At 39.1% G+C, this 24,953-nt stretch overlaps 1 protein-coding gene across 5 annotated transcripts in view; it reads left to right on the plus strand.

Annotated features, from left to right (window-relative positions):
* Positions 1-24,123, plus strand: part of LOC144495970 (ATPase family AAA domain-containing protein 2-like) — a 59,466-nt gene extending 35,343 nt beyond the window's left edge. For 2 of the 5 annotated variants that reach the window (XM_078216874.1, XM_078216872.1), the window contains exons 15-28: positions 143-233; positions 390-704; positions 2,219-2,345; positions 3,007-3,193; positions 5,042-5,227; positions 5,602-5,737; positions 5,979-6,175; positions 9,176-9,335; positions 13,451-13,573; positions 13,849-13,998; positions 15,488-15,904; positions 18,349-18,482; positions 19,137-19,265; positions 21,946-24,123. In XM_078216874.1, coding sequence (XP_078073000.1) covers positions 143-233; positions 390-704; positions 2,219-2,345; positions 3,007-3,193; positions 5,042-5,227; positions 5,602-5,737; positions 5,979-6,175; positions 9,176-9,335; positions 13,451-13,573; positions 13,849-13,998; positions 15,488-15,904; positions 18,349-18,482; positions 19,137-19,265; positions 21,946-21,984 — 2,391 coding nt within the window. In that variant the 3' untranslated portion in view covers positions 21,985-24,123. The remainder of the gene's footprint in view (positions 1-142; positions 234-389; positions 705-2,218; positions 2,346-3,006; positions 3,194-5,041; positions 5,228-5,601; positions 5,738-5,978; positions 6,176-9,175; positions 9,336-13,450; positions 13,574-13,848; positions 13,999-15,487; positions 15,905-18,348; positions 18,483-19,136; positions 19,266-21,945) is intronic. The other 3 variants (XM_078216873.1, XM_078216875.1, XM_078216877.1) reach the window with 3 other exon arrangements.
* The last annotated feature ends 830 nt before the right edge of the window (positions 24,124-24,953 follow it).

The following is a 24,953-nucleotide window of genomic DNA, read 5'->3' on the forward strand; positions in this document are numbered from 1 at the left end:
CCTATGCATTAGATTCATAAGAGTATTTAAAAACAATGCTATTTGCAGAAATAGAAAATCAACTTTCACTGGAAATACAATGAGAGTTGTTTGCCAGCACTCTAATTAAATTGTTCTCTGGCCTCTTCCATTTTGCCTGTAGGCCCGTGAAGAGATTCTGAAGATCCATACCAGGGACTGGAATCCAAAACCATCGGATGCATTTCTCCAAGAACTGGCAGAAAAATGTGTAGGTAAGTAATTCGTTAGTGGATAAGTGAGGAATACACTGGTCATGAACTCATGATGTACAACTGTCCACAAATGTGTTTGTGTGTTCAGCTGGAATGTATCTCATTGAACAGTGCTGCTTAATATACGCTCACCAATCCATTTTTCCTCCCTCATAGGTTATTGTGGTGCCGATATTAAATCTGTCTGTGCTGAAGCAGTACTGTGTGCCTTGCGCCGCCGTTATCCCCAGATCTACGTCACGAGTGAGAAATTGCAACTAGATGTTTCTTCCATCGGCATAAAAGCACAAGATTTTGTGAGGGCTATGCAAAAGATAGTACCTGCTTCTCAACGGACGGTGGCTTCACCTGGACAAGTGCTATCATTTGTTGTCAGGCCGCTCCTGGAAAACGCCTTCACCAGAATTCGAGAGGCGTTGAGAAAGGTTTTCCCACACGCAGAGCAAGATTTTAAAACCAATAGCACGGCTGGTGAGAATTTGTACATGATACTTAAAACACTATAACAGGCCATTTGGCAGCTTGTCCCTTCAAACTAGGTTGGATTGGAGATGCAGAGTTAAAGGTGAAATGACAGCACATTAATTTCCTGCCCATCCTGTTCCCAAAATAGAAGTTAATGGTAAAGCAAAGACTTGAACACATTTTCAAAGCAGTAGACGCGCATTCTAGGCAAGCGCCATTGATTTTTAATGGAAGGCAGTGTTTTATGTGCCCTGGAAACTTTTTGCAGGTGTGAGTTGGTGCAAATTACTCCAATCTTTGTGCAAATTAGCCATTAGTAGCCTTACTTATTCCTAGGTTTTGTTATTTTTGTCAATTGAACATTAAAAACACTTCAAGATGTTTGGTTTCAGTATCAATTGTACACTGAGCAACATGACTGTTTTACAGTCATAGACTTTTTTTTTAGAAACCCTACAGTACAGAAAGAGGCCATTCGGCCCATCGAGTCTGCACCGACCACAATCCCACCCAGGCCCTACCCCCATATTCCTACATATTTTACCCGCTAATCCCTCTGATCTACACATCCCAGGACACTAAGGGGCAATTTTAGCATGGCCAATCAACCTAAGCCGCACATCTTTGGACTGTGGGAGGAAACCAGAGCACCCGGAGGAAACCCACGCAGACACGAGGAGAATGTGCAAACTTTGTTTTTATTTATTTGGTTTTATCTCTGAATTGCAACCACCACTGTGTTAAACTCCATTTACAACATGGGGTAATAAAAGTCTTTTATTCAGGTCATTTTCTGATGTAGGCGTCACTGACAAGACCAGCATTTATTGTCTGTCTCAAGTGATCCTAGTAACCGAGTGGCTTGCTCAGCCACTTCAAAGGGCACCTAGTGTGTGGGACAGGAATTACATCGGCTGGGTATTGACAGCAGTGAACCAGCTGTTTTTTAACAACAGTCTGATAGCTTCACTGTCATTTGTATTGATACCAACTTTTTATTCCCTGATTTTATTTAACTGAATTCAAGTTCTCAAACTGCTGTGGTGGAATTTGAATCTGGATTATGTTCAGTAACATAATCATCACTTAGGGAATAGGATGGTTGTGTCCAGAGAAGCACTGGACAGGTAATTGGGGATAAGATCTTTACTTCTGTAAATGGATTGAAGAGGCTGGGTGGGTTGCAGGGCAAAATCAAATTCTCTTTTCCGACCGACATCTTTGTTGTAAGCATTGTTTCTTTATAGAGATCCTGGCACCAAAGGCAGAATTAAAGTTTACACCTCAGAAGTCCTAGGTGTCTGCATTCATCCTATCAATCTGCCTCAGTTTTTGCACTGTAAGATTTGTACCGTAAGTGGGCTACCAGGTTCTATAAAACCATAGAAATTTCAGGAGAGAAATTTGGCCTTTTGGCCAAATGTCTGACCATTTCAGATTTCATTTTGGCAGGGTGTGCAGGGAGGGAGAAAAGGTGCTCTCTCAAGTCAGTTGAATATAACTTGTGATTTCCCCTTAAGCAGATGGAATAAGAGTAAATGATGGCATTTACAGTGATGACGAGGGTCCATCCATTTTCGAAGATGGACCACTTCAAAAATCGCCTAGTAAGCAGGGGCATAATGGAAACTTTCTCTGCTACAGCAGGTAAGAATATTTTTGTTATTTTGAGGAAGTCTTTATTTGCCTAGAGATAGTGTGTGTATAACCATGCTTGTGGGCTTGCTCTCTTCATGATGTTTCTCCTGGCTGTATCACCTGAGAGGCATAACAAAGAATTGTGGAGAGGAGGCTCTTGGGTTGACTAAACTGGTGCTAGCACAACTAAGGAGCAGACCGCCCACTTCAAGGTTTTGGAGACTTGGTGAGAAAGTGAGACTTGTATTTTTTTTAAAAGGGAAATGGAGATAAATATAACTGAAGCTAATGTTCAGCGTTAAAGCTTTAAGCGATATATGTTGTCAAAAATTAAATAGTAACTTGGGGATTTATTTTCTAATTCACTGAGTATTGCCAATCTGTCCTTTTATCCTTTTTTATTAATTATGCGTACCTGTAAACATTTTTCAGTGATAAATTTCCGTGTCCTCTTTTAACATTCCAAGACTTCTCCTAACCTTCAGATCTGGTGTTAATTCAAGGCCTTGTCTGTCCAAGGCTTTAAACCAAGGCTTTGGTAGACGTAAACGATCCCATGGTTGTTTTTGACATGTTGAATATCATTTCTTTTTGTGTAAGAGCATTAGAAGGATGCCTTTCAAAGTCGAGTGGTAAACATGCATGATTTAAAAAAGAGCATTTTCATTAGGTGTGCCTATCACCAACCGACCTCCTACAGACCAAGGCTACTGCTGGCTGGAATACTGGGTTCAGGTCAGAGTTCGCATCTTGCCCCTGCACTGCTTCACAGTTTGGAGAAATATACAGTGCATGTGCTAGACCTTCCGGTATTGTATGGCATCAATACAACATCACCTGAAGAAACCTGTGCACAGGTAAGATTCTGTGTGATTGAAGTCATCTGGATATATATTTTAGTGGGAATGTAATTGTTGCTCATTTTTCAATGGTAGAAAATCAATTATTTAGATATACAAGTATAATGGTGTCCTTTTCTGTAGATCATTGCGGATAATCCACATTAGCTCCTGGAGCTTTTTTAAAAATGTCATTATTACTGTATTAACTTGCTTTGCTCTGTACAACTCTTGTGTGTTTGCCATTCCACCTGCCTTGTACTTGCTGCTGTGGCTTAACTTGGTATGAGAATAATAAATTAATATTTCCCCAGTCCAGCAGAGTAGTGTTTAAAGCTTCCACAAATTATATTTAAGTGGGATAATGTTCTCTTAGAATAGACGTAAGCACAACTGGTCAGAAGTAAAACCTCAATTATTGAGCATCATTTAAAATTAGCATTTACAGAAAGTGAAAGATATTTTACTAGTGAGAGAACCAATATAGACTTGATCCAAAAGCTTGTACAAGATTGAACAGAATGCATAGTTGTTATTAACAATATACAAATTTGGTTATCTGTGTTATTAAAGAGCTGGGTACAAGCAGCCTCCGGCTTTCAAAAACAATTCACAGCTGTGTGACCATGAAAGCTTCTGTTTATGCAAAACTTTGCTTGCCTTGTACTTTCAAATGTAGTCAATTTCTAAGTTCAAAACCCAGAATTCCAAACTGAGTTTTAAAATGTGGCCAAATTAGCTCTAAAGCATAGTGTAATTAGTTACATGGGCAGAAATACTTTAAAATGAAGCCTTTTAACTGAGGCAAACCATACAGAGGATATGTCTCAATTCTCATCAAAATTGAAGTGTTTATTTTTAAATTGCCCTGTCTGCAAGATTTGAGTCTCAATATTTGTCTGGATTTTAATTTCCATTTGGGGTGGACCACAATAGGGGAGGGGATAACAGAATAATTTATATCAAACTGGCAGAGTGGCTTTGAAACCCAACAATCCTGGAGAGTTCCCCTTTTAAAAATGTTTACTTTACCTTGTCTATTCACAAATTATGAAAAGGCTAACAATTCCTATAGAAGGCAAACTTTTGAAGTAGTGTAGTGGAAAGAAAATATGCATGAGACGTTCACAGGTTCAAAAAATTGGTTAGAGATTTTTGTCTTCATAATATCCAGATTTCCTTCACTACTGCTCTGAGTAAGGAAAAAAGTTTTGATGATCTCTGCTGAACATTAGTAAAGACACTCTGGATGAAAGCTCAGTTCTTTACCTTCTACCATTGTGCCTGGCTGGGGTTATAGGATTTCTCACTGCGTTACAGTAGTAGCAAACGCTAATTTTAGGTAAATATCAGAATACCATCTCTAAAATACCACAGTTCTAATTTAGCCGCAATATTTCCAACACCTACCTAGTATCCAGTGCAAGTTTATGTCTGGCAGACGAAGGATGGTCTCAACACCACAGTTTAATGTTTTGGAAAAGTTGAATAAGAAGGCCAAAAATTAGTCCATTGCTTCCTTTTGTGTTCCGTGACTCCTAGTCACTGCCATCGGCAAAACTGCTGAAAAGTTCATTGGAAAACTACATCAAGTAGGTTTCAGTAAATGGCATTGGTCTTGCTGGCTAGCCAGGTAAAGAAAACAAGGTTCGAGTGAGTTTTATTTCAGTATTGAAAGAATCCAAATATGATCTACTGGAGTATTTCTGCTCACCGGGAATGCGGAAAAGCTATCATGTTCTTGTCTGTGATGTGCATCTTTTTTTTATTGTCGTAATGAAAGTGCATTTTTAGATTTGAGGTGATTTATAAGGAACATTATCCCTGCTGTGTATAATATTTTTTACACTATCTTGATCCTTTTAGCGGTTCCAAGAAGCTCGAAGAACAGCTCCAAGTATACTATATATTCCGCACATTGATCAGTGGTGGGAATCAGTTGGAGACACCTTGAGAGCCACGTTCATTACGTTACTTCAAGATATTCCCACATTTACTCCAATCTTGCTACTTGCAACATGTGATGTTCCACACAGTGAGCTGACAGAAGAGGTGATTTTTCATATTAAAATATACAGGATGTCATTTTATATTAACTACTACGTTTTGTCTGATCTAGATTGCGACATTTTCCAGGTTAATTCTGATGGTTTGAACCTAGTTGATTTGTTTTTAATAACCTGAATGTTGCAAAGAAAGAAAATTCCCAGCAACATTTTGGTTGGATCAAGTAAGTGCTGCATAAAGACAAATAAGCAATTGGTTAGAAGAATGTAACCACATCTTTGCGTTTAATAAATATCATTTTTTTTGTAGAATAATCACACTCAACCTCAAGACTATTTCAGCCTTCTAAAACACATCCAACAATTTTTTACTCTTGGTTCTAATCTTTCATCTTTTAAGTTGACCTTTTGTCTTTTAAGGTAAAAAAAATGTTTGTTTGCCATTATGGAGAGGTTTTCAATATTGAACTTCCCAGTCATCAAGAACGAAAGAAGTTCTTTGAAGACCTTGTATTGAATCAGGCTGCAAAACCCCCACCATCCAAGAGAAAAGCTGGTAAGTCAAAGATTTAATGTTGCTGAAGTAGAATAATTACACTGAGCCAATATTGAGGTGCTTAGTAAAAGAAAAATATCTTGCAATTAATATTTCCCTGTTTTACTTTTCAGCCTTTTTTAAGCTTAAAAATTGAAAGCATTAAGTTTATAATGTGGAGCATTATTTCAAAATGCCTCCCAGTTATTACATTGTGTTCTATCTGCTATGTGACTATTAAGTATGTTTAAAATCACTCTAGCCCTTCAGGCTTTGGAGGTCCTTCCAGTAGCACCACCACCGGAACCACGACGTCTTTCCAAGGAAGAGGTGAAACGACTAGAAGAGGAGGAGGAAGGCACTCTACGGGAGCTGAGGCTTTTCCTCCGGGATGTGACTCACAGGCTGGCAAATGACAAGCGTTTCAGAGCATTCACAAAGCCTGTTGATGTAGAGGAGGTAGGCATTGTGGAATGTTAATGAAGCACGTTGGCCCATGATATTGGTCAAATGTCAATTGTGACCTTTTATAGTTGAGAAACCCGACCATCTCCTGTTGCATCACTAATAGAATTTAAGATGAGGCGAAGCATTTAGGCTTAAAAACAAAAGGAACTTTACATTCACAAAGTGCTTTTCTCATCCTAGAGACATCCCAATATTGGGTGAAGTTAGAAATCAAGAGGCACAATGAGATTTTGGTCGAATGAGGGAAATGGGGCAGAATACACCCTGTAAAATTCTTAAAATCTTACCATTTAAACTTTATTCGACAGGGAACAATTAGGATATAGTGCAATTTAATTTTTACTCCGAATCTGGGAGCCCAGGGCGCACAGCACAAGTGGACAGGAATAGACTGTTAATGTTGTTGAGAGAATCATTAAGTTAGTCATCAAGGAGCAAGCTAAAGTATTGGGAAAGGCTTCAATATTTTAGCATCGAAGGCCATTCGTAGAAAGAGTATTTCTAAACAATGACAAATAACATCTACAGATGTAAAACTTGGGAAATTCCTATAACTGCCATCTAGAAACATAATAATTAAATGGCATTTCTGAGTATAAAAGTGATTGATAAACATTTCAGAACATATTATGTAAAGTGACCAATTTTAGTTATAAATTTGGCATTAACAATTATTAATAGTATTCTTCTACCACAAACAACTTGCAAAAAAGAAAAGTAGAGATGACATTGTCAGGGTTTACTACACGGGCTGCCATTTTAACTGCAGCAAGCTGAGAAATCGGTAGTTGTGCATCCTGCTAGTTTCCAGTTTGTACTTTCAGGCCTGATGAAATATATCCTAGGATTCTTTGGGAGGCAAGGGATGAGATTGCAGAGCCTTTGACTTTGATCTTTGGGTCCTCACTGTCCACGGGGAATGTGCCAGAGGACTGGAGAGTGGCGAATGTTGTTCCTCTGTTAAAGAAAGGGAATAGAAATGACCCTGGTAATTATAGACCGGTTAGTCTTACTTCGGTGGTTGGTAAATTGATGGAAAAGGTCCTTAGGGATGGGATTTACGACCATTTAGAAAGATGCGGATTAATCCGGGATAGTCAGCACAGATTCGTGAAGGGCAAGTCGTGCCTCACAAATTTGATAGAATGTTTTGAGGAGGTAACTAAGTGTGTTGATGAAGGTAGGGCAGTTGATGTCATATACATGGATTTTAGTAAGGTGTTTGATAAGGTCCCCCATGGTCAGCTTATGATGAAAGTAAGGTGTGGGATAGAGGGAAAGTTGGCAGATTGGATAGGTAATTGGCTATCTGATCGAAGACAGAGGGTGGTGGTGGATGGAAAATTTTCAGACTGGAGGCAGGTTGCTAGCGGAGTGCCACAGGGATCAGTGCTTGGTCCCTCGGCTCTTTGTGATTTTTATTAATGACTTAGAGGAGGGGGCTGAAGGGTGGATCAGTAAATTTGCTGATGACACCAAGATTGGTGGAGTAGTGGTGGAGGGCTGTTGTAGGCTGCAAAGAGACATAGATAGGATGCAAAGCTGGGCTGAGAAATGGCAAATGGAGTTTAACCCTGATAAATGTGAGGTGATTCATTTTGGTAGGACTAATTTAAATGTGGATTACAGGGTCAAAGGTAGGGTTCTGAAGACTGTGGAGGAACAGAGAGATCTTGGGGTCCATATCCACAAATCTCTGAAGGTTGCCACTCAAGTGGATAGAGCTGTCAAGAAGGCCTATAGTGTGTTAGCTTTTATTAACGGGGGTTGGAGTTTAAGAGCCGTGGGGTTATGCTGCAACTGTACAGGACCTTGGTGAGACCACATTTGGAATATTGTGTGCAGTTCTGGTCACCTCACTATAAGAAGGATGTGGAAGTGCTGGAAAGAGTGCAGAGGAGATTTACCAGGATACTGCCTGGTTTGGAGGGTAGGTCTTATGAGGAAAGGTTGAGGGAGCTAGGGCTGTTCTCTCTGGAGCGGAGGAGGCTGAATAGAGGTTTATAAAATGATGAAGGGGATAGATAGAGTGAACGTTCAAAGACTATTTCCTCGGGTGGATGGAGCTATTACAAGGGGGCATAACTATAGGGTTCATGGTGGGAGATATAGGAAGGATATCAGAGGTAGGTTGGGGTGTGGAATGGACTGCCTGCAGTGATAGTGGAGTCAGACACTTTAGGAACATTTAAGCGGTTATTGGATAGGCACATGGAGCACACCAGGATAATAGGGAGTGGGATAGCTTGATCTTGGTTTCAGATAAAGCTCGGCACAACATCGTGGGCCGAAGGGCCTGTTCTGTGCTGTACTGTTCTATGTTCTAGGACAATTAAAACAAGGAACTGACATTTTCTCTGGAGATATGCCAGTTTGCTAGGCTTGCCAGTGAAAAATTAACTCCATAGTTACTGGAAAAATAACATTAACATTTGGCGGCACAGTGGTTAGCACTGCTGCCTCACAGTGCCAGGGACCCGGGTTCAATTCCGGCATCGGGTCACTGTCTGTACGGAGTTTGCATATTCTCCCCATGTCTGCGTGGGTTTCCTCTGGGTGCTCCGGTTTCCTCCCACAGTCCAAAGATGTGTGGGTTAGGTTGATTGGCCATGGTAAATTGACCCGAGTGTTAGGGGGATTAGCAGGGTAAATATGTGAGGTTATGAGAGTGAGGATTGTGGTCAGTGCAGGCTCGATGGGCCGAATGGCGGCCTCCTGTACTGTAGGGATTCTATGATTAAATAACTAGAGTGAATGAATATGCCTAAGGATCATATTTAAAATAAAACATGCAGCATGGTGTGCCATAAAAGAGTTGAGAATACATGATTATGATGATTAATGGGATATTATATTCCAAATCGGTCTAGTTCTGTTCATCAGCATTTGAATTTTATTCACCTGCATCTGAATTAAATAGTATAAACATTTTGCATACCATTAGTGTTTCCTCTAGTGTCTGACTAGCAAAAGTAATAATTTTTCTGTTAGGTTTCAGATTACTGTGCTGTTATCGAACAACCAATGGATCTTTCCACTATGATGTCAAACATTGACCTACACAGATACATGACTGTAAAGGCATACCTTCAAGACATTGAATTAATCTGCAATAATGCACTGGAGTACAACCCTGATAGAGATCCTTCAGGTGAGGAACAAACAAGCTAGGCTAATCTATTGAAAAATGAAATTCCAAATTGTAATCCAATAAGAGGGTGCAGTTCCAGGCAAGTGTGTAACTGGATTTTGGCAAGACCCTGAGATTGAATTTACAGAAGCTGTTTCTATAATATTTATGGTAGAGCAAATAGACCAGTCTGCATTAAAAGTATCTTTTGCCAGAATATTCTTACGCTGTATTTTATTGAATTCTGTCTGACATGTTATGGTGAATTTGCTAGTCTTTAGGCATATGTAGCAAACAATAATTATATGCTGAGTCCATGTATTTTTGATTTAAGTTTTTTAGTTATTTCCCTTGTTGGAAGATTTGTTGCATACCAAGAACAAAGCAAAATCATTTTGCTCTGAAAAAGAAAGTTAAATGTCTCAAAACTCAAGGTTCCAGTGATCAACTGAAAGGAAAACTTCAATCTTGAATTAATATGGCATACCGAATGACATAGCATATGTTGCACTGAGTAATGAAAGCAACTCACTTGTTCTGGATGTAGGCATTGCTCACAAGACCAGCATTGATTGTCATGAGAATTAGGAGCAGGAGTAGGCAATTCGCCCTCGAGCCTGCTCCACCATTCAATATGATCATGGCTGATCTCAACTCCGCTTCAACTCCACTTTCCTGTCCGTTCTCCACAACCCTTCAACCCATTACTCATTAAAAATCTGTCTTATCTCTTAAATTTACAGCATCCGCCGCACTCTGGGATAATGAATTCCACAGATTCACAACTCTTTGAGAAGTAGTTTGTCCTAATCTCTTTTAAATCTGCTACCCTTTATCCTAAAACTATGACCTCTTGTTCTAGATTGCCCCACAAGAGGAAACATCCCGCTCCACATCTACTTTGTCAATACCTTTTATCATCATATATACCTCAATTAGATCTCCCCTCGTTTTTCTAAACTTGAGAGAGTATAGGCCTAAACTGCTCAATCTCTCTTCATAAGACAAACCTCATATCTCTGGAATCAATCTAGTAAACCTCTGAACTGCCTTTAATGCCATTACATCCTTCTTCAAATAAGGGGACCAAAACTGTACACAATACTCCAGATGCAGTCTCACCAATGTCTTGTACAGTAGCAGCAACACTTCCTTACTTTTATACTCCAATCCATTAGCAATAAATTCCCAAAATTTCATTTACTTTCCTTATTACCTGCTGTACCTTCATGCCAGTTTTCGGTGACTTCTGCATGAGGACATCCAAATCCCTTTGCACCGAAGCAACGTAAAATGTCTGTTTCGATAATAAGTTGCCTTTCTGTTTTCTGACCAGAATGAATAACCTCACACTTATCCACGTTAAACTCTTATCTGCCACATTTTGGCCCAATCACCAAACCAATCTATATCCATTTGCAAATGTCGTATTTCCTATTGCAAATTACTGTCCCACCTATTAGTGTAATCGGCAAATTTGGCTATGGTGCATTCTATCCCTGTATCCAAGTCATTAATATAGATTGTAAATAGTTAGGGCCCGAGAACCAAACTGTGTGGCACCCCACGAGTTACATCGTGCCATCCAGAAAAAGACCCATTTATCCCGACTTTATGCTTTCTGTCAGTTAGCCAGTCTTCTATCCACACTACTAAATTATCCCTAACCCTATCTATCCCTAACTGCCCTTGAGAAGGCAGTGGTGAGCCTCTACCTTAAACTGCTACAGTCCATTTGATGTAGGTATATCCACAGTGCCATTCAGGAAGGAGTTGCATGACTTTGACCCATCAATGCTGAAGGAGTGATGATACATTTCCAAGATAATGTTGTGGGGGAATTTTCAGATACCAATGTTCCCATGCACCTGGTTGTCTTGAACTTCTAGGTCGTAGAGGTCAGGGGTTTAAAAGGCACTGTCAGAGGATCCTTGTCAAGCTGCAGTTGTAGGTTTAGTTTTTGTTCTCTGTCTACATTCCCCAAGACTGATGATCCATGTTGATACAGTCTCTGGTACTTTGTTCAGATATGTATTCTTGCTTGAACCTGGAAAATTGCTATCCCTCTATTCAATCTTGCTCGGATGAGATGTGTTAAATGAACATGACCCTATCCTCATTTTACATCCACACACTAGTCTTTTCAGACAAGTGCTAGTGGAAAGTGATCAGATGCAGGAACAAGAGCTGATGCTTTAACTGCGCCAGGGCATTATGACTAATGTTAAACTTTCCTGAACTCAACTGTGCAAAGAACTTTGGCATAGACTATGAACCGAACATTAACCCTTGCTGATCTGCCATAGTGAATCATTTTGTAATCATTGGAGAGTATCTGCCTAACCTCTAAATTCATTCTCTAAATTGCTGCATATTAAGTCCACCCGGGTCAAGATGATTTTATACTATTCTACTCTGGATAGTAGAATGCAATCCAACACACAAGTTATTAAAGGTTTTAGATTCTATATAGTGAACAAAATTATAATTAAGTCCTGCAACCCAGTGGTCCTGATTATAGTGAATAGCAATTTCTTCATACATTGCAGGTAATGTTGCAGTTTTTTATTATCATGGAGAGAACTGGCACAACTCTGGAATGCAATCCCTAAACCGCCAATGAAAATCCTCGCATTTAACATTCATTTGCTGTGAGCCAGTGACTGATTCAGTAACTGAACAGACCTGACTGCATTGTTCTAGTTTAAAAGAAACTTATTATAATAACGAACTACATTTATAGTGTGTCTCTGATGTACAGAAAGATTCAAAGTGCCTCAGGTGTAGTCATAAATGGACATAGAGCCAAAGAAACAGATTTTAGAACTGGCCAACAGCTTGGTAAAAGAGCTGGATTTTAAATGGGGTCATGAGGGAAATAGAGAGTTAGGGGAAAAACTCCAGAGGTTAGGACCTGGGCTGCTGAAATTTCAGACATCAGTTAGGGAGGATTAGGTAGAGATGACTAGAGTCAAAAAAGTAGAGCATTTTGAGAGGTGATATGGCTGACGGATGTTGGAGACAAGGAAGGAAAAGGCTAGGAATGAATTTAGACGCAAGAATGAAGACGGTAAATTTATCTGGGAACGATGAAAGTAGGAGTGATAGGTAAGTGGGACTCAGTGCAGAACAGAAAAACCTGAATTCTCTGGAGGATAAAAGGTTGGCCTGGAATATGGATGAGGGCTTCAGCAACATTTGGGTTTCCAGCAATGCCCATGTCTTGAATTAATTTTTTATAAGATGGAAGTGGAAAGGGGACTTTAGGGTCACAGAACGGGGTATTCCATTCAGTCCATACCTGTCTTTTTCAATTGTGGCGATAAGATGCTTAGTATTATTTAACATGATGCTATTCCAAAATATAAACAGTTATCTGCCTTGATCTACTCATGTGCAAAGTTCTGTAAAGAGATGAAAAGGGCCAACTGGCATGAAAATAGGCATAGGAAAATGCAGAGGATTTTGCTGCGTGAATTGTGTTTGTTGCTTTCAAATTGCAATAGAATTTCTATGGTTTATTTAAACTTGAATTCTTAAACAGTGCATTGTTACATTGCAGATAAAATTGATGGTCAAGCATGGTGTAAGCATGCCTTCAGTTAAAATTGGCATTTTATAGTCTTTGCTAGACTTTTATTTTAAGAGTATTCTTAATTCATTCACGGATGTGAGTATTGCTGGCAAGACCAGCATTTATTGCCAATCACCAATTTTCCTTGAGAAAGTCGTGGTGAGCCACCTCACTGGCTAGCTTGCTAGACCATTTCAGAGGGCAATTAAGAGCCAGTCATATTGTTGTGGGGTCTGGAGTCACAATTATGCCAGACCAGGTAAGGATGGCAGATTTCCTTTCCTAAAGGACATTACTGAGCCAGATGGAATTTATGACAATCTTATAGTTAATTGGTCACCATTATTGATGCTAACTTTTTATTCTAAATTTATTTAATTAACTGAGTTTGGATTTCTGTCACAGTGGGATATGAACTTGTGTCAGCAGAGCATTAATCCAGGTCTCTGGAATTCTAGTATAACCACTATGCTGCTGTACCTCTGCTTCCTGTCAAAACCGAAATGAAAATAAAAGGTAGCTTGCTTTTGCTTCTATTGAATAATTTATATTGCTGTCTTAGATCGTATGATTAGACACCGTGCCTGTGCTTTGAAAGACACAGCCAATGCAATTATAAAATCAGAACTTGATGAAGAATTTGAAAAACTCTGTGAAGAAATTCAAGAATCTCGAAAGAATAGAGGTATGGTCATTTTCTTTAACTAGTATAAAAGTGGAGGGCCTTGCATAAATGTTCCTTAAATTGCTCATGTTAGATGCCATAACATTTGATAGGACATAAGGAAGAGTCACTTAATGAAGTTTTGAAGCAATTGCAGATGCTTGCCAGCATTGAGAGTTTGTATGTCGATGGTGTGCTAGCATCTATCATGCAAAACCCAGCATTTAACAGAAAAATGTGAATATTGAATTTCATATCATATCCAAATTTTTTTACTTGTACTGTTGCTATCACAGGCTGCTTTTCTTCCAAATTTGCACCCACATTTTATCACGTGCTACCAAAGAGTTCCACAGCAGAGAATAAAAAGCCATGTCAGGAACTTCCTGACCAAATAGATAAAGTGCCCTCACCAATTGCTGTAAGCACGCCTTCAGTTTCCACAGGCAAGTATTGTTGGAGTTCTTGTAATCTTTTAAAGTCAACCTACGTTCTTCAAATGTTTTACTGTATTTTAGTTATTAAACTTTGTGGCCCTTGTTCCTTCAGTTTTGTAGTGAGAACTGCCAGAGTTGACTTTGTGCTTATGGTGATTTTGAAAAATGCTGCACTGCCCTGAAGCATTTTAAAATCATGCTGCAATTAAGTGTTTTAAATTGATAGGAAATACAAGTCTTATGCGAATAATTGTAATTACAGTAAATGGTTTGTCACATACCGTCCTGGAGTGCTGTCCTTGTCCAACATACGTAATCTCATATTAATACCCATGGCTGCAAAATGTTGAAAGGTTGATCTATTCCATAGTTGGTAAGGCAGCATTGCAATTGAATTATACAGAGGGTGGTGAATACCTGGAACATGCTGTCGGAGGTGGTGGTGGAAGTAGATTCTATAAAAACGTTCAAGGTACATCTGGATAGGTACATAAATAGGCAGGAAATAGAGGGATATGGACCACGTAGAGGCAAGAAAATATTAAAGAGGCACCTTTGTCGGCACAGACTTGGTGAACTGAAGGGCCCGTTCCTGTGCTGTATTGTTAATTGTACTTGGTTTTGGTTTCTGACCTGTGCCCAGTTAACTCATCTCGGCTAGATGGCAGCAGTGTTGCTACAATTGTCCCACATTCTTAAAGGCCAAGAGGAGAAAATCAGTAAGTGTTCTTAATGACTACTGTATAGTTACCCTGGCTGGAGGGTGTTTGTGTATAGTGATAGCAATAAGAAATAAAAAGGTTGGTCTGCTACTTATTGATCCTCAGGCCCATCAATTGTTGTTCAGTGACTGGTTATCCTACTTGCACTTGCTGTCTAAACTTGTATATGAGCAACAGCATTTTGGGTGAAATACTGGAGAGTGACTAGTTTGGACTTCTATCCCCATTAATCAGTAGCTTATGGAGAAAGAAATGGATGCCATCAAAAGCAGTGATCCTGACATACACGCGTGAGATAGCCAGAATAACAGGAATTGTTCTGAAGAAACACCTGAACTAAAAATAGTTGAATTGTGACTTTGAAAAGCTTCAGATTCCTTTTGGATAATAAATAAAGGTTGCAATTAAAATATAGCATTTAATTGAAGGGTAAACTTTCGAATTAATGTTTCAACTTATTTGAACACACTGAATCTGTGTTTAAAACTTCTAATAAAACATCTGCAGATGTCATCTACAAAAATGGACTAGAAAGGCATTCCCTTGCATACAAAATGTGTTAAATTATGAATTTAACTTGTAATTTAATTTTAACTAGTACTACTTGGTCATTGTTCAAATGTGTGATTAAAAATGGATTGGCATTCGGAAATAATGATCCATAGTATGAAGGATGATTGTATATGGTAAAATAGCTAGCAGTCAGATGGTATTGAGTTATTCTGCATACATGTATTATTTTGGCATGTAGTAACAGAATATGTTGTTTTAAGTAGCTCAATCAAAGAAAAAACTTCGTCGCTGGGACCGTGATGTATATACAAATAAACGCAGGAGGCCTTCACCAAGTATCAGATATGATGAGGATGGTGATAGTGAAGATGCCACTGAGAGAATGGAAAATCACTTTGATTCAAGTATAGATCAGACAACCTACGATGGAGATTCCTCCATGGAAACTCAGCAACGTCTCTACAATGGGTGCATAAAAAAATCATTGACAAAGGAGCTTATTGAAATGCGTTTTGATGATGCACTTGTGTCTGCTGGTGCAAATGTATACAAGAGAAAGATGCTTTCCACAAATGAGGCAAAATGGGAAGAAAGCGAACTGGGAGAGTCTCTTAAAAACCAACAACTTGAGTCAAGCGAACACAAGGAAAGGAAGACAAATAAAGCACATCATTCTGCAGGTTTGTGGTTATGCTTTATTCCCCTCTATGTAAGCAATTCAATCACTTGAATAATTAATGTAAATACCTTGTGCAAGGAAATAACTTTAGTATGGAATTGCAAAGTTAGGTTATATTTCAAAAATACGTGCAATGTACAAGTCAATAAAGTCCCTTGCTCAGTCCTCTGGCCTGCTCACTTTGAAGTTGAGAATAGGTTAGAGGTAGATCTGAAAGATCCCATGACATTGTTCAAAGAGCAAGGGAGTTCTCAAAATATATCCCTTATCAAAGCCGTCAAGGCAGATTCATTGGTAACAGCACTGTCTGTGGGGCCATCTGTTTGAAAATTAGCAGCTGTATTTGCTTAGGTTAAAGTGACTACATTTCAGAAGCAAGTTATATTGGCTGTGACATACTGAGGTCATGAAAGGCATTAAAGAAATGCTGGGTCGGTGTTTTTTACTTCACTATCTTAATCTGAGTTTTACTTCAAATTAATTTTATTCTTCAGGAATGCTTGCTCTATTTTTCCATATAAATGATGCCTGACTTTCAGGGCTTGTTTAGCTAAAGCTCAGGATTTGACACTTTAAGACTAGGCTAATGACTAGGGTCTAGAAATTTCATGCAGTTTTTAGAACAAAGAACAATACAGCACAGGAACAGGCCCTTCGGCCCTCCAAGCCCGCGCCGCTCCCCGGTCCAGGATTGAATCCTGAATCCAGGATCCCCGCCCAATTTTCCAGCCTATCTACATACCAATATCCTATCCACCGAGCTGTCCCTCACAGCTACGATGCTTTGTTCATTACAACCTATTAACTCACCCCCACCCCCCCCATTCCAGACCATGTGATCTCCAGGGAGAGGCGAAAACCCAGAGTGAAAAACCCCAGGGCCAATATGGGGAAAAAAAATCTGGGAAATTCCTCTCCGACCCCCTGAGGCGATCGAAACGAGTCCAGGAGATCACAATGGCCCTGATCGGAAAATGCTTCCCAACCCTAGTCATTTCCACTTCCACGAACACCATCTGAATTCCCTGCTAAATTAGCACCTAAGTTTTCAGATATCGCAAGTGGGAAGCATGCATTAATTACAAGCCGTAAATGTGCCACATGTCACATTGCTGTAAGCACAGAAAGAGTCCAGTGGAGATTTACCAGGATGTTGCCTGGTCTGAAGAGTTTTAGTTATGAAGAGAGGCTGGTTAGGCTGGGGTTGGTTTCATTGGAGCAGAGGAGACTGAGTAGGGGACATGATTGAGATGTATAAAATTATGGGGGACATAGATCAAGTGGACAGGAGGAAACTTTTCCCCTTGGTAGAGAGATTAATGACTGGGAGCATAGATTTAAGGTAAGGGGCAGGAGATTTAGAGAGGATGTGAGGAAAAGTTTTTTTTCACCCAAAGGTTGGTAGGAGTCTGGAACTCTACTGCCTGAACAATTTAAGTATTTAGATGTGCAATTGCAGTGTCAAGGTATACAAGGCTGTGGGCCAAATGCTGGAAAATGGGATTACAATAGGTGAGTAGTTTGTCTTTGACTGGTGCAGACGTGATGGGCTGAATGGTATTTTTCTGTGCTGAATACCTCTGACTCTATGGTCTGTACCTGAACAAATCTCAGACCTATTTGAGGTTCCCATGCAGAATTTGGTTCTCCTGGCCAAAGCCAACATTGGATCTTCATTCAGGAAAACCTGGTCTACAGGGACTATTGCAAGCTGCCACCAAAATATGTTGGAATAGGCTTATCAGCATGGAATCACAGGCCATTGCCAGCTACCAATTGCTGCCCCCTCCTACCCACCCCCATTAAGTCATACATGTATGGCCCAACACTGATGAGTTTTCTGGGGATGCCCAGCAAGTACCTGCAGTTGTCTGACTGAGGCTCTGCTTGGTTGGACTTGGCCTACCCATTCTGAATATTTTCTAAACCCAGTTTGTGTTCACAGGTCAGCACATAATGGATTTTTAAGGCAGGAGTTTCTTCATTCATGTGATTGTGTGCCAGTGAACTTGGATTCCATTATCTCATTTTCTTGTCGAAGATGCAAAACTATGGAAAATTGAAATGGCAGAGTCTGTTGGGAATGGGTATCTTCTATTGCCATCTTTATCGTCTTCAAGTTGCAAATATTTATTTTGTTAGATACATTACTTTTAGCTTGTCATTTTCATTTATATTGCACTGTCAAATAATGTGTCATGTGGTAAAAAGGGCTTTGAACTCGTGTCCCCAGTGCATTAGCCTGGGCTTTCAGATTTTCAGTCCAGTGACATTACCACTATGGTATCATCTTCACTGTGTATGAAAGTAAAAAAATACCATCATATAAATGATATGGTACATGTTTTGGGGCAATTAAATGTGAATGTTTTAAAAATGATTGCAGAAATTCCAGAGGAAAGAGGAGTAACATTTTAAAGGTGTTACTATTTATAACCCATACAGATAAGTACTCAACATTACGTATGTCCCGCAGCAGACATGCCCAGGTGGAGCAGCACCATATTAATGCTGAGAAAGCACTGGAGATCCTTTCTGAACGCACACCGCCTGTAACTGTAGACCGTGAAAGGCTGAAAGTAGGTTGCAATATAGAATATCAACAACCATTTCCATCGCCCCTGATTCGTCCTATTCTGTTTTTCTCCTATTTGAAATGAGCATTTTTTTAAAAAACTTCCAATAGGTTTGTTCCTAGTTCTGTAATTGTATTCATCTAACTCTCCAAAGGTAACATCTCCCCAGAGAGAAACATTAATTTGATTGCTTTGTTCTTGTAATATTGGAATGTAATTGAGTAAATTAATGTAATAGTATTGAATTTACTAGTGATTCTACAGTCGAACTGAACTGCTCCTTTCAGCAGATCTTTCCTGTAAGCAAATACAAAATAACAATTTAAATGAAGACTAAAAGTGTCACTCATTCATGCAACACTCACATCAAGCTATCTTGCTATTTTCATAAGGTGCACTCATGCATGCAGTGGACTGTGTGTACTGGCTATACAGTTCCATCATTAGTCCAGAAGTTTTCAGTACCTGTTATTTCCACCATTCACTGTAATATGTTCTCCTAATGTTTGTAATATCAAACCGTTAACTAGCTATGGGGAAATATAATGTTCTTCTAATTCTTTAGATTAAACAAGTGTAGAATTGTAGTCAGGTATGCTGCAAAATAACTTGAAACTGAATTTGTCATTGATTACTTAAATCTGGGTTCACATGCAGAATCTCTGGAAGCAAGTTACTCAGAAAACTGAAGGTTTCACTGTACATCGGCTTGAAAAATTGTATGCAGTGCTCAGTCAATGCATTTACCGTCATCGAAAAGAGATTGACAAGACTGTGCTAATACAGGTATGTTACAAGGCCTTTCAACTTTGAAGCAAAGCATTCTCTACTCCTTTCTTTCTAGGTTTACTTCGCATTTGAAAACATTAATATGCAATTTGAGTAATTAAAAGTTATTTCATTAGTTCCACCAATCTGTAAATGCATCAACCTAGTACTATACAGTATGTAATACTCTCTCTATAAACAAAGTTCATAAATAGCCAATTTGGCTATTTCTCCGCAACTTTACATATGTGAGCCTACCTGTTGTAGCCCCTTAGCTATATACCAAATTCAGGCATATTCACATCCTCCTGTAGATGATTCTGTGCAGCTTTACATTCTATGTTACAACAATGATTTTTATAGTGACTTCAGCTTGGTAGAATATCCCACAAACCTACTCAGGAATGCTGAGCTGAAAAAGACACTAGGAAAGGTGACAAAAAGCTTGGTCAAAGAAGTAAGTTTAAAGAAAGAGTGTGGTTTCGACAGGTAATTTGAGTTTAGAGTCCCAAACAGCTGAAGTCATGGCTACCATGGGGGATGAACAAAATCAAGTTGTGGGAATACAGATTTGTTTTTGAGGATGTTTGCAGTGCTAGGGAAAGGAGAAATCATGGAAGGATTTGGAAACGAGGATAAGAATTTTAGAGAGATTGCTGTATCAGGAGTCAGTGTAGATAGCTGAATGGGATTTGATACAGTTTAGAAAACAGAACTGCAGAATTTGGGATGAACTAAAATTAATAGAAGATGGAAGTCTGACCAAGACAGCATTGGGATAATAAAGTTTGAAAAGTGTATTTCAGCAGTATGAGGTGGGGAGTGGGGCTGCAGTTCTGACGTTGTAAGTAAGCTTTTGGTGGAAGGAATCTTTTTTTAACCAAATATCATCTGCAGATTTGGCCAGTGTGCTTCTGGCCACTGGCAACAATTTTCCAGTCTTACGATCATTCCTTGAACCTTCTGAATTCTATCAGTCAAGCAATTACAAAATTACTACTTAGATTAAGCTTTTAGTCACTTCACAATGGCATTGTCCTTTTAACTTGTTGCTAATCTTTATAAGATTAAAATGAAGTGAAGCATCTTGGAATATCCTTTTTCAGTACTAAAAGTGCAAATTCGAAGCCAGTTTTGTATTGCATTGCACCACTCTCTGTATCCAAATCTTCTACACCTCAACAACCATTTCTATCGCCCCTGATTCGTCCTATTCTGTTTTTCTCCTCTACTTGAAGTATTTCAAGGGGTGGCACAGTGGTTAGCACTGCTGCCTCTCAGCAACAGAGACCCGAGTTTGATTCCTGGCTTTGGGTCATTGTCTGCACGTTTTCCCCGTGTCTGCCTGGGTTTCCTCCAGGCGCTCCGGTTTCCTCCCACAGTCCGCAAGACGTGCTGTTTAGGTGCATTGGCTATGGTAAATTCTCCTTTAGTGTACCCGAACAGGTGCCAGTGTGGCAACTGTGGGATTTTCACAGTGGCTTCATTGCAAGCCACTAATAAATAAACAAATTATTTTGAATCATCCTGTGCATAAGTGCTTTAGAATTTTAGGTAGAATTACTGGTTTTATCAATAGCTAAATTAAGAGGAAAAGGACGACCCTTTACATCCGAGATGAGGAGGAATCTCTTCAGTCGGAGGATGGTGAATCTATGGAATTCATTGCCACAGAAGGCTGTGGAGGCCAGATCATTGAGTGTCTTTAAGACAGAGATAGATAGATTATTGATTGGTATGGGGATCAAAGGTTACGGGAGAAAGGTGGGAGAATGTTGAGAAACTTACCAGCCATGATTGAATGGCAGAGCAGACTCGATGGGCCGAAAAGGCCTAATTCTGCTCCTATATCTTATGGTCTAAATTAACTGCTGCTTCACAGCTCCAGGGACCTGGGTTCGATTCCCGGCTTGGGTCACTGTCTGTGTGGAGTTTGCACATTCTTCCTGTGTCTGCGTGGGTTTCCTCCGGGTGCTCCGGTTTCCTCCCACGGTCCAAAGATGTGCGGGTTAGGTTAATTGGCCATGCTAAAATTGCCCCTTAGTGTCCCGGGATGTGTAGGTTAGAGGGATTAGTGGCGGGTAAATAGGGATATGGGGATAGGGCCTAGATGGGATTGTGGTCGGTGCAGACTCGATGGGCTGAATGGCCTCTTTCTGCACTGTAGGGTTTCTATGATTCTATGAACAAAATGCTACATTCCCATCCCATGATTTCAAAATAAAATTTCAGTCTGAGTCAGAGATTAGGAAGATCTCCAGATCTCGTATGAATTAACTGGTCTCTATTGGAGCTGCATTAGAAGTGCAGGAATTAATTTCAATACTTTTAGGTTAGGAAGGGAAAGTGATGAAGGTCCCTAATCCTAAGCAGTGCCCAGCGACCTCTACTAGAATTATTCATATGGGAGTATCAGATAACAAGGGCAAGGTTCAAATCTGATATCCTACTCAGCTGAAAAAGTTACTTAATGCTCATTTGTCAAGGCTGACACATGAAGGATAGAAGAATGTGGACAGCTGCCATTATTGAATCTTAACAAGAAAATCACCTTTGGGAAGAGAAAAAGTCGACTTTTTTGAATCCAGAATTTATCAAAGAATAACTTATTTGTGGTAAACATTTGATGGGGTATGATAATTGTAGCACTTTGAATGCCTTTGGATGATTGTTTTCCCCTTTTTCCTCTGCCCTATAGGAAATGGAAAAAGAAGTGAGGAAGTTGAGTCAATCTTGAACTTTTGATTGCAAATAGATTTTCTTTGTGCTTGAGTTTCCATCACTTCAAGTTTTTGTAGTTTGAAAGTTTGTAATATAGAATGTAAACCAGCTTTTTCATTAATCCTTTTGCTGAATATATACTTGAACATGAAGTTTATAGTTGGACTAAATGTTTTGCCAATATTATCTTGATAAAAGCCATATTTTGTAATTTTATGTAAAGAATAAAATTTCAACTTTAAGAAAATAATTTCTACTCTTAAGTCTGCTGGAACTGCAATATTCTGTATTCTTTGCATGTTACATTTGTCTGATTTTTTTTTTTAAGAGCTTATTTATTTAGATGCACTTACTTTTACCATAAAATCATCATTGAGCACAGAGATAACCATTTGTAGCCAGCCTGTGCTGGCTCTTTCAAAGAGTGGTCATATGTGCCTCATCCAAGTCCCCCTTTTGAAAAAACACAAATGAATCCCATGTTTTGTTATTTACTTGTTTTGGTCAGATACTAAACTAGCTCGTTCAGTATTATTATGGATTCTCACCTTTACAGCCACCCATACCGACCGAACAAAAATAAATTTTTCAGTTTACCAAGCTATTTACACATCCTGCTAAGTATGCTAATACAAAACAAAATTAGTCGGATCTCCTGTTTTATCTGGTGTAAGATATACCACAATCTTTGATTCATGCCAACCTGCAGCAAACACCTTAATTGGACTGTTGGTTTTAGTTCATTTAGTTACACTTTGTCATGGTAAACAGCAGTTTTATTTATTACACCTTTTAAGCAATTTGGAAAATAATGTTGAAAATGTATTGTGCAAATCACCGGCAACACAAATAGGAAGACTGGATTGCAGCTGAGATACAGCTTCAAATGTAACAAAACACAATTGCATGTGATAAAACATTGGTTAGAATCGTTTACAATGTGGGTATCTATTTATAAACTGCAGGAACATAGAGCAAAAATGGCTTGCAACTTCTCAAAAGTTTGGATCCATTCATTAAACAAATAACCAAGTAAAATTAAACAAATTCTGCAACAATTGAAATTTAAAAGGAAGCACTTTGTGCTGTTACAGAAATGTTTCTAAACTTTGCTTGAATCACAACCTTCCATATTCGCTTCAGTGCTTAAGACTGAATACAGTTGCAAATTATCAATTGAAATATTTAAGGCTTATTACATTCACAACCAGAAAACAGGATATTGATATGTTGAAACATTATAAAAATACATGACACCTGAGAACTTCTATCTGATCATATTCTCTCAAAACTAGATGTTTAAGATTTTTAGCACTTGACATTTTTAGAAACCGCCTGAAATAGTTACAATAAGTACAACGTTTTCACAGTGCAACACCAATTGATATTTCTTGGAACTATACACTTTGGAAAATAACATGGGCAGCTGCTCAGGCAGGGGAGGTTTTATCCCCCTTGTTGGACTTGGGGTTCTTTTTGCTTCTCCCAGGAGATTACATGGCTGCAAATGTGTAGTAATAATACCCTGGCCAATGAAGTAGGTTAATGGACCAGTTGGTGGTTTTCTGCCTGTTATTTGCATTTATGTACTTCACACTTTGGTCTGCATCTCACATTTTCAGATCCACGGCAAGGAACATAATTGGAAAGGTCAGTGATAGAAGCAAATAATTTTAGGTCACTAGTGGCCATGATGTACAGTTTAGCACAAACACCAAGTTGATCCACATTGATCACTGGTTGAGCTTCATCAAATACTACTTTCATGTCCAAATTATGGTTGCCAGATGAGGTGGTTCTCACTTTATCAAGTTTTTTAAATTGGTGTTTCATTTGTCAAATTTAATAAAGCAAGACAAAGTTTATGATTTACTATTTACACATCCCAACTATGCTAATGCAAAACAATTTTTAAATTGGTGTTTTGTTTGTCAAATTTAATAAAGCAAGTGACATTCAGCAGTTGCTTGCATGCTCTCCTAACCATGAAGAGCAGCATAGTATTCTGTGGTTATTGAAACATGAGCTTGCTCCATTGGCAGAAATATCTGCAAATATTGAATGGCAGAAACTGGGATTTTATGTGAAGCTGCTGAAATCCATTGTATTGCATAAAGCTTTTTTCATATGCCTGTAATAAAGATTTATTAAGTACAGCAAAGTCCAGTTTCATCCAGGCTCCATCCATTTTCAGGAGGGGCAGCGCAGCTGTCAACCACAAAATTACGAGTGATGTACCATTTAAGAAAACCTAACCATCCATTATAGCTTTATACTGGTAAGCGGTTCCTATTAAAGGCAAAACACTATCTTGTCTCCATAGGAATTTACGTAGAATCCCTGCCATGTAGGAGGAGGCCATTTGGCCCATTGAGCCTGCACTGACAATCCCACCACAGCCTTAATCCTGCTAACCCCCCGACACTAAGGGTCAATTTAGCATAGCCAATCCACCTAACCCACACATTCGGACTGTGGGAGGAAACCTGCAGAGAATGTGCAAACTCCACAGACAGGCATCCAGGGCTGGAATTGAACCCAGGTCCCTGGTGAGGCAGCAGTGCTAACCACTGTCTGATTTTTTTTTTTAAATCTCTAAAGTGAGGAATTGCATTGCGTGCAGGGAGCTATATGACTGTGCATCACTCCTTAGGCAGAAAACCCCTGATTGTACACACTAAATTTCGTTCAGGTTTATGTCTGTTTGAAACTTTAATTAAAAACTTTTTTAGAAATAAATCTGATTCAAGCCCTTGTTTAATTTTGACAAAAATCATTTTTGAAAGAAAGACTATGTGCAGCAGTATCACAAAAACTAATGAACATTTCTATTGGGGAGGTGATGGCCTAGTGCTATTTATTATCACTAGACTGTTAATCCAGAAACTCAGCTAATGTTCTGGGGACCCAGCTTCAAATCCTGCCATGGCAGATGCTGGTATTTGAATTCAATAAAAGATATTTGGAATTAAGAATCTATTGATG

Source organism: Mustelus asterias, chromosome 7, assembly GCF_964213995.1.
Source record: "Mustelus asterias chromosome 7, sMusAst1.hap1.1, whole genome shotgun sequence".
Classification (NCBI taxonomy): domain Eukaryota; kingdom Metazoa; phylum Chordata; class Chondrichthyes; order Carcharhiniformes; family Triakidae; genus Mustelus; species Mustelus asterias.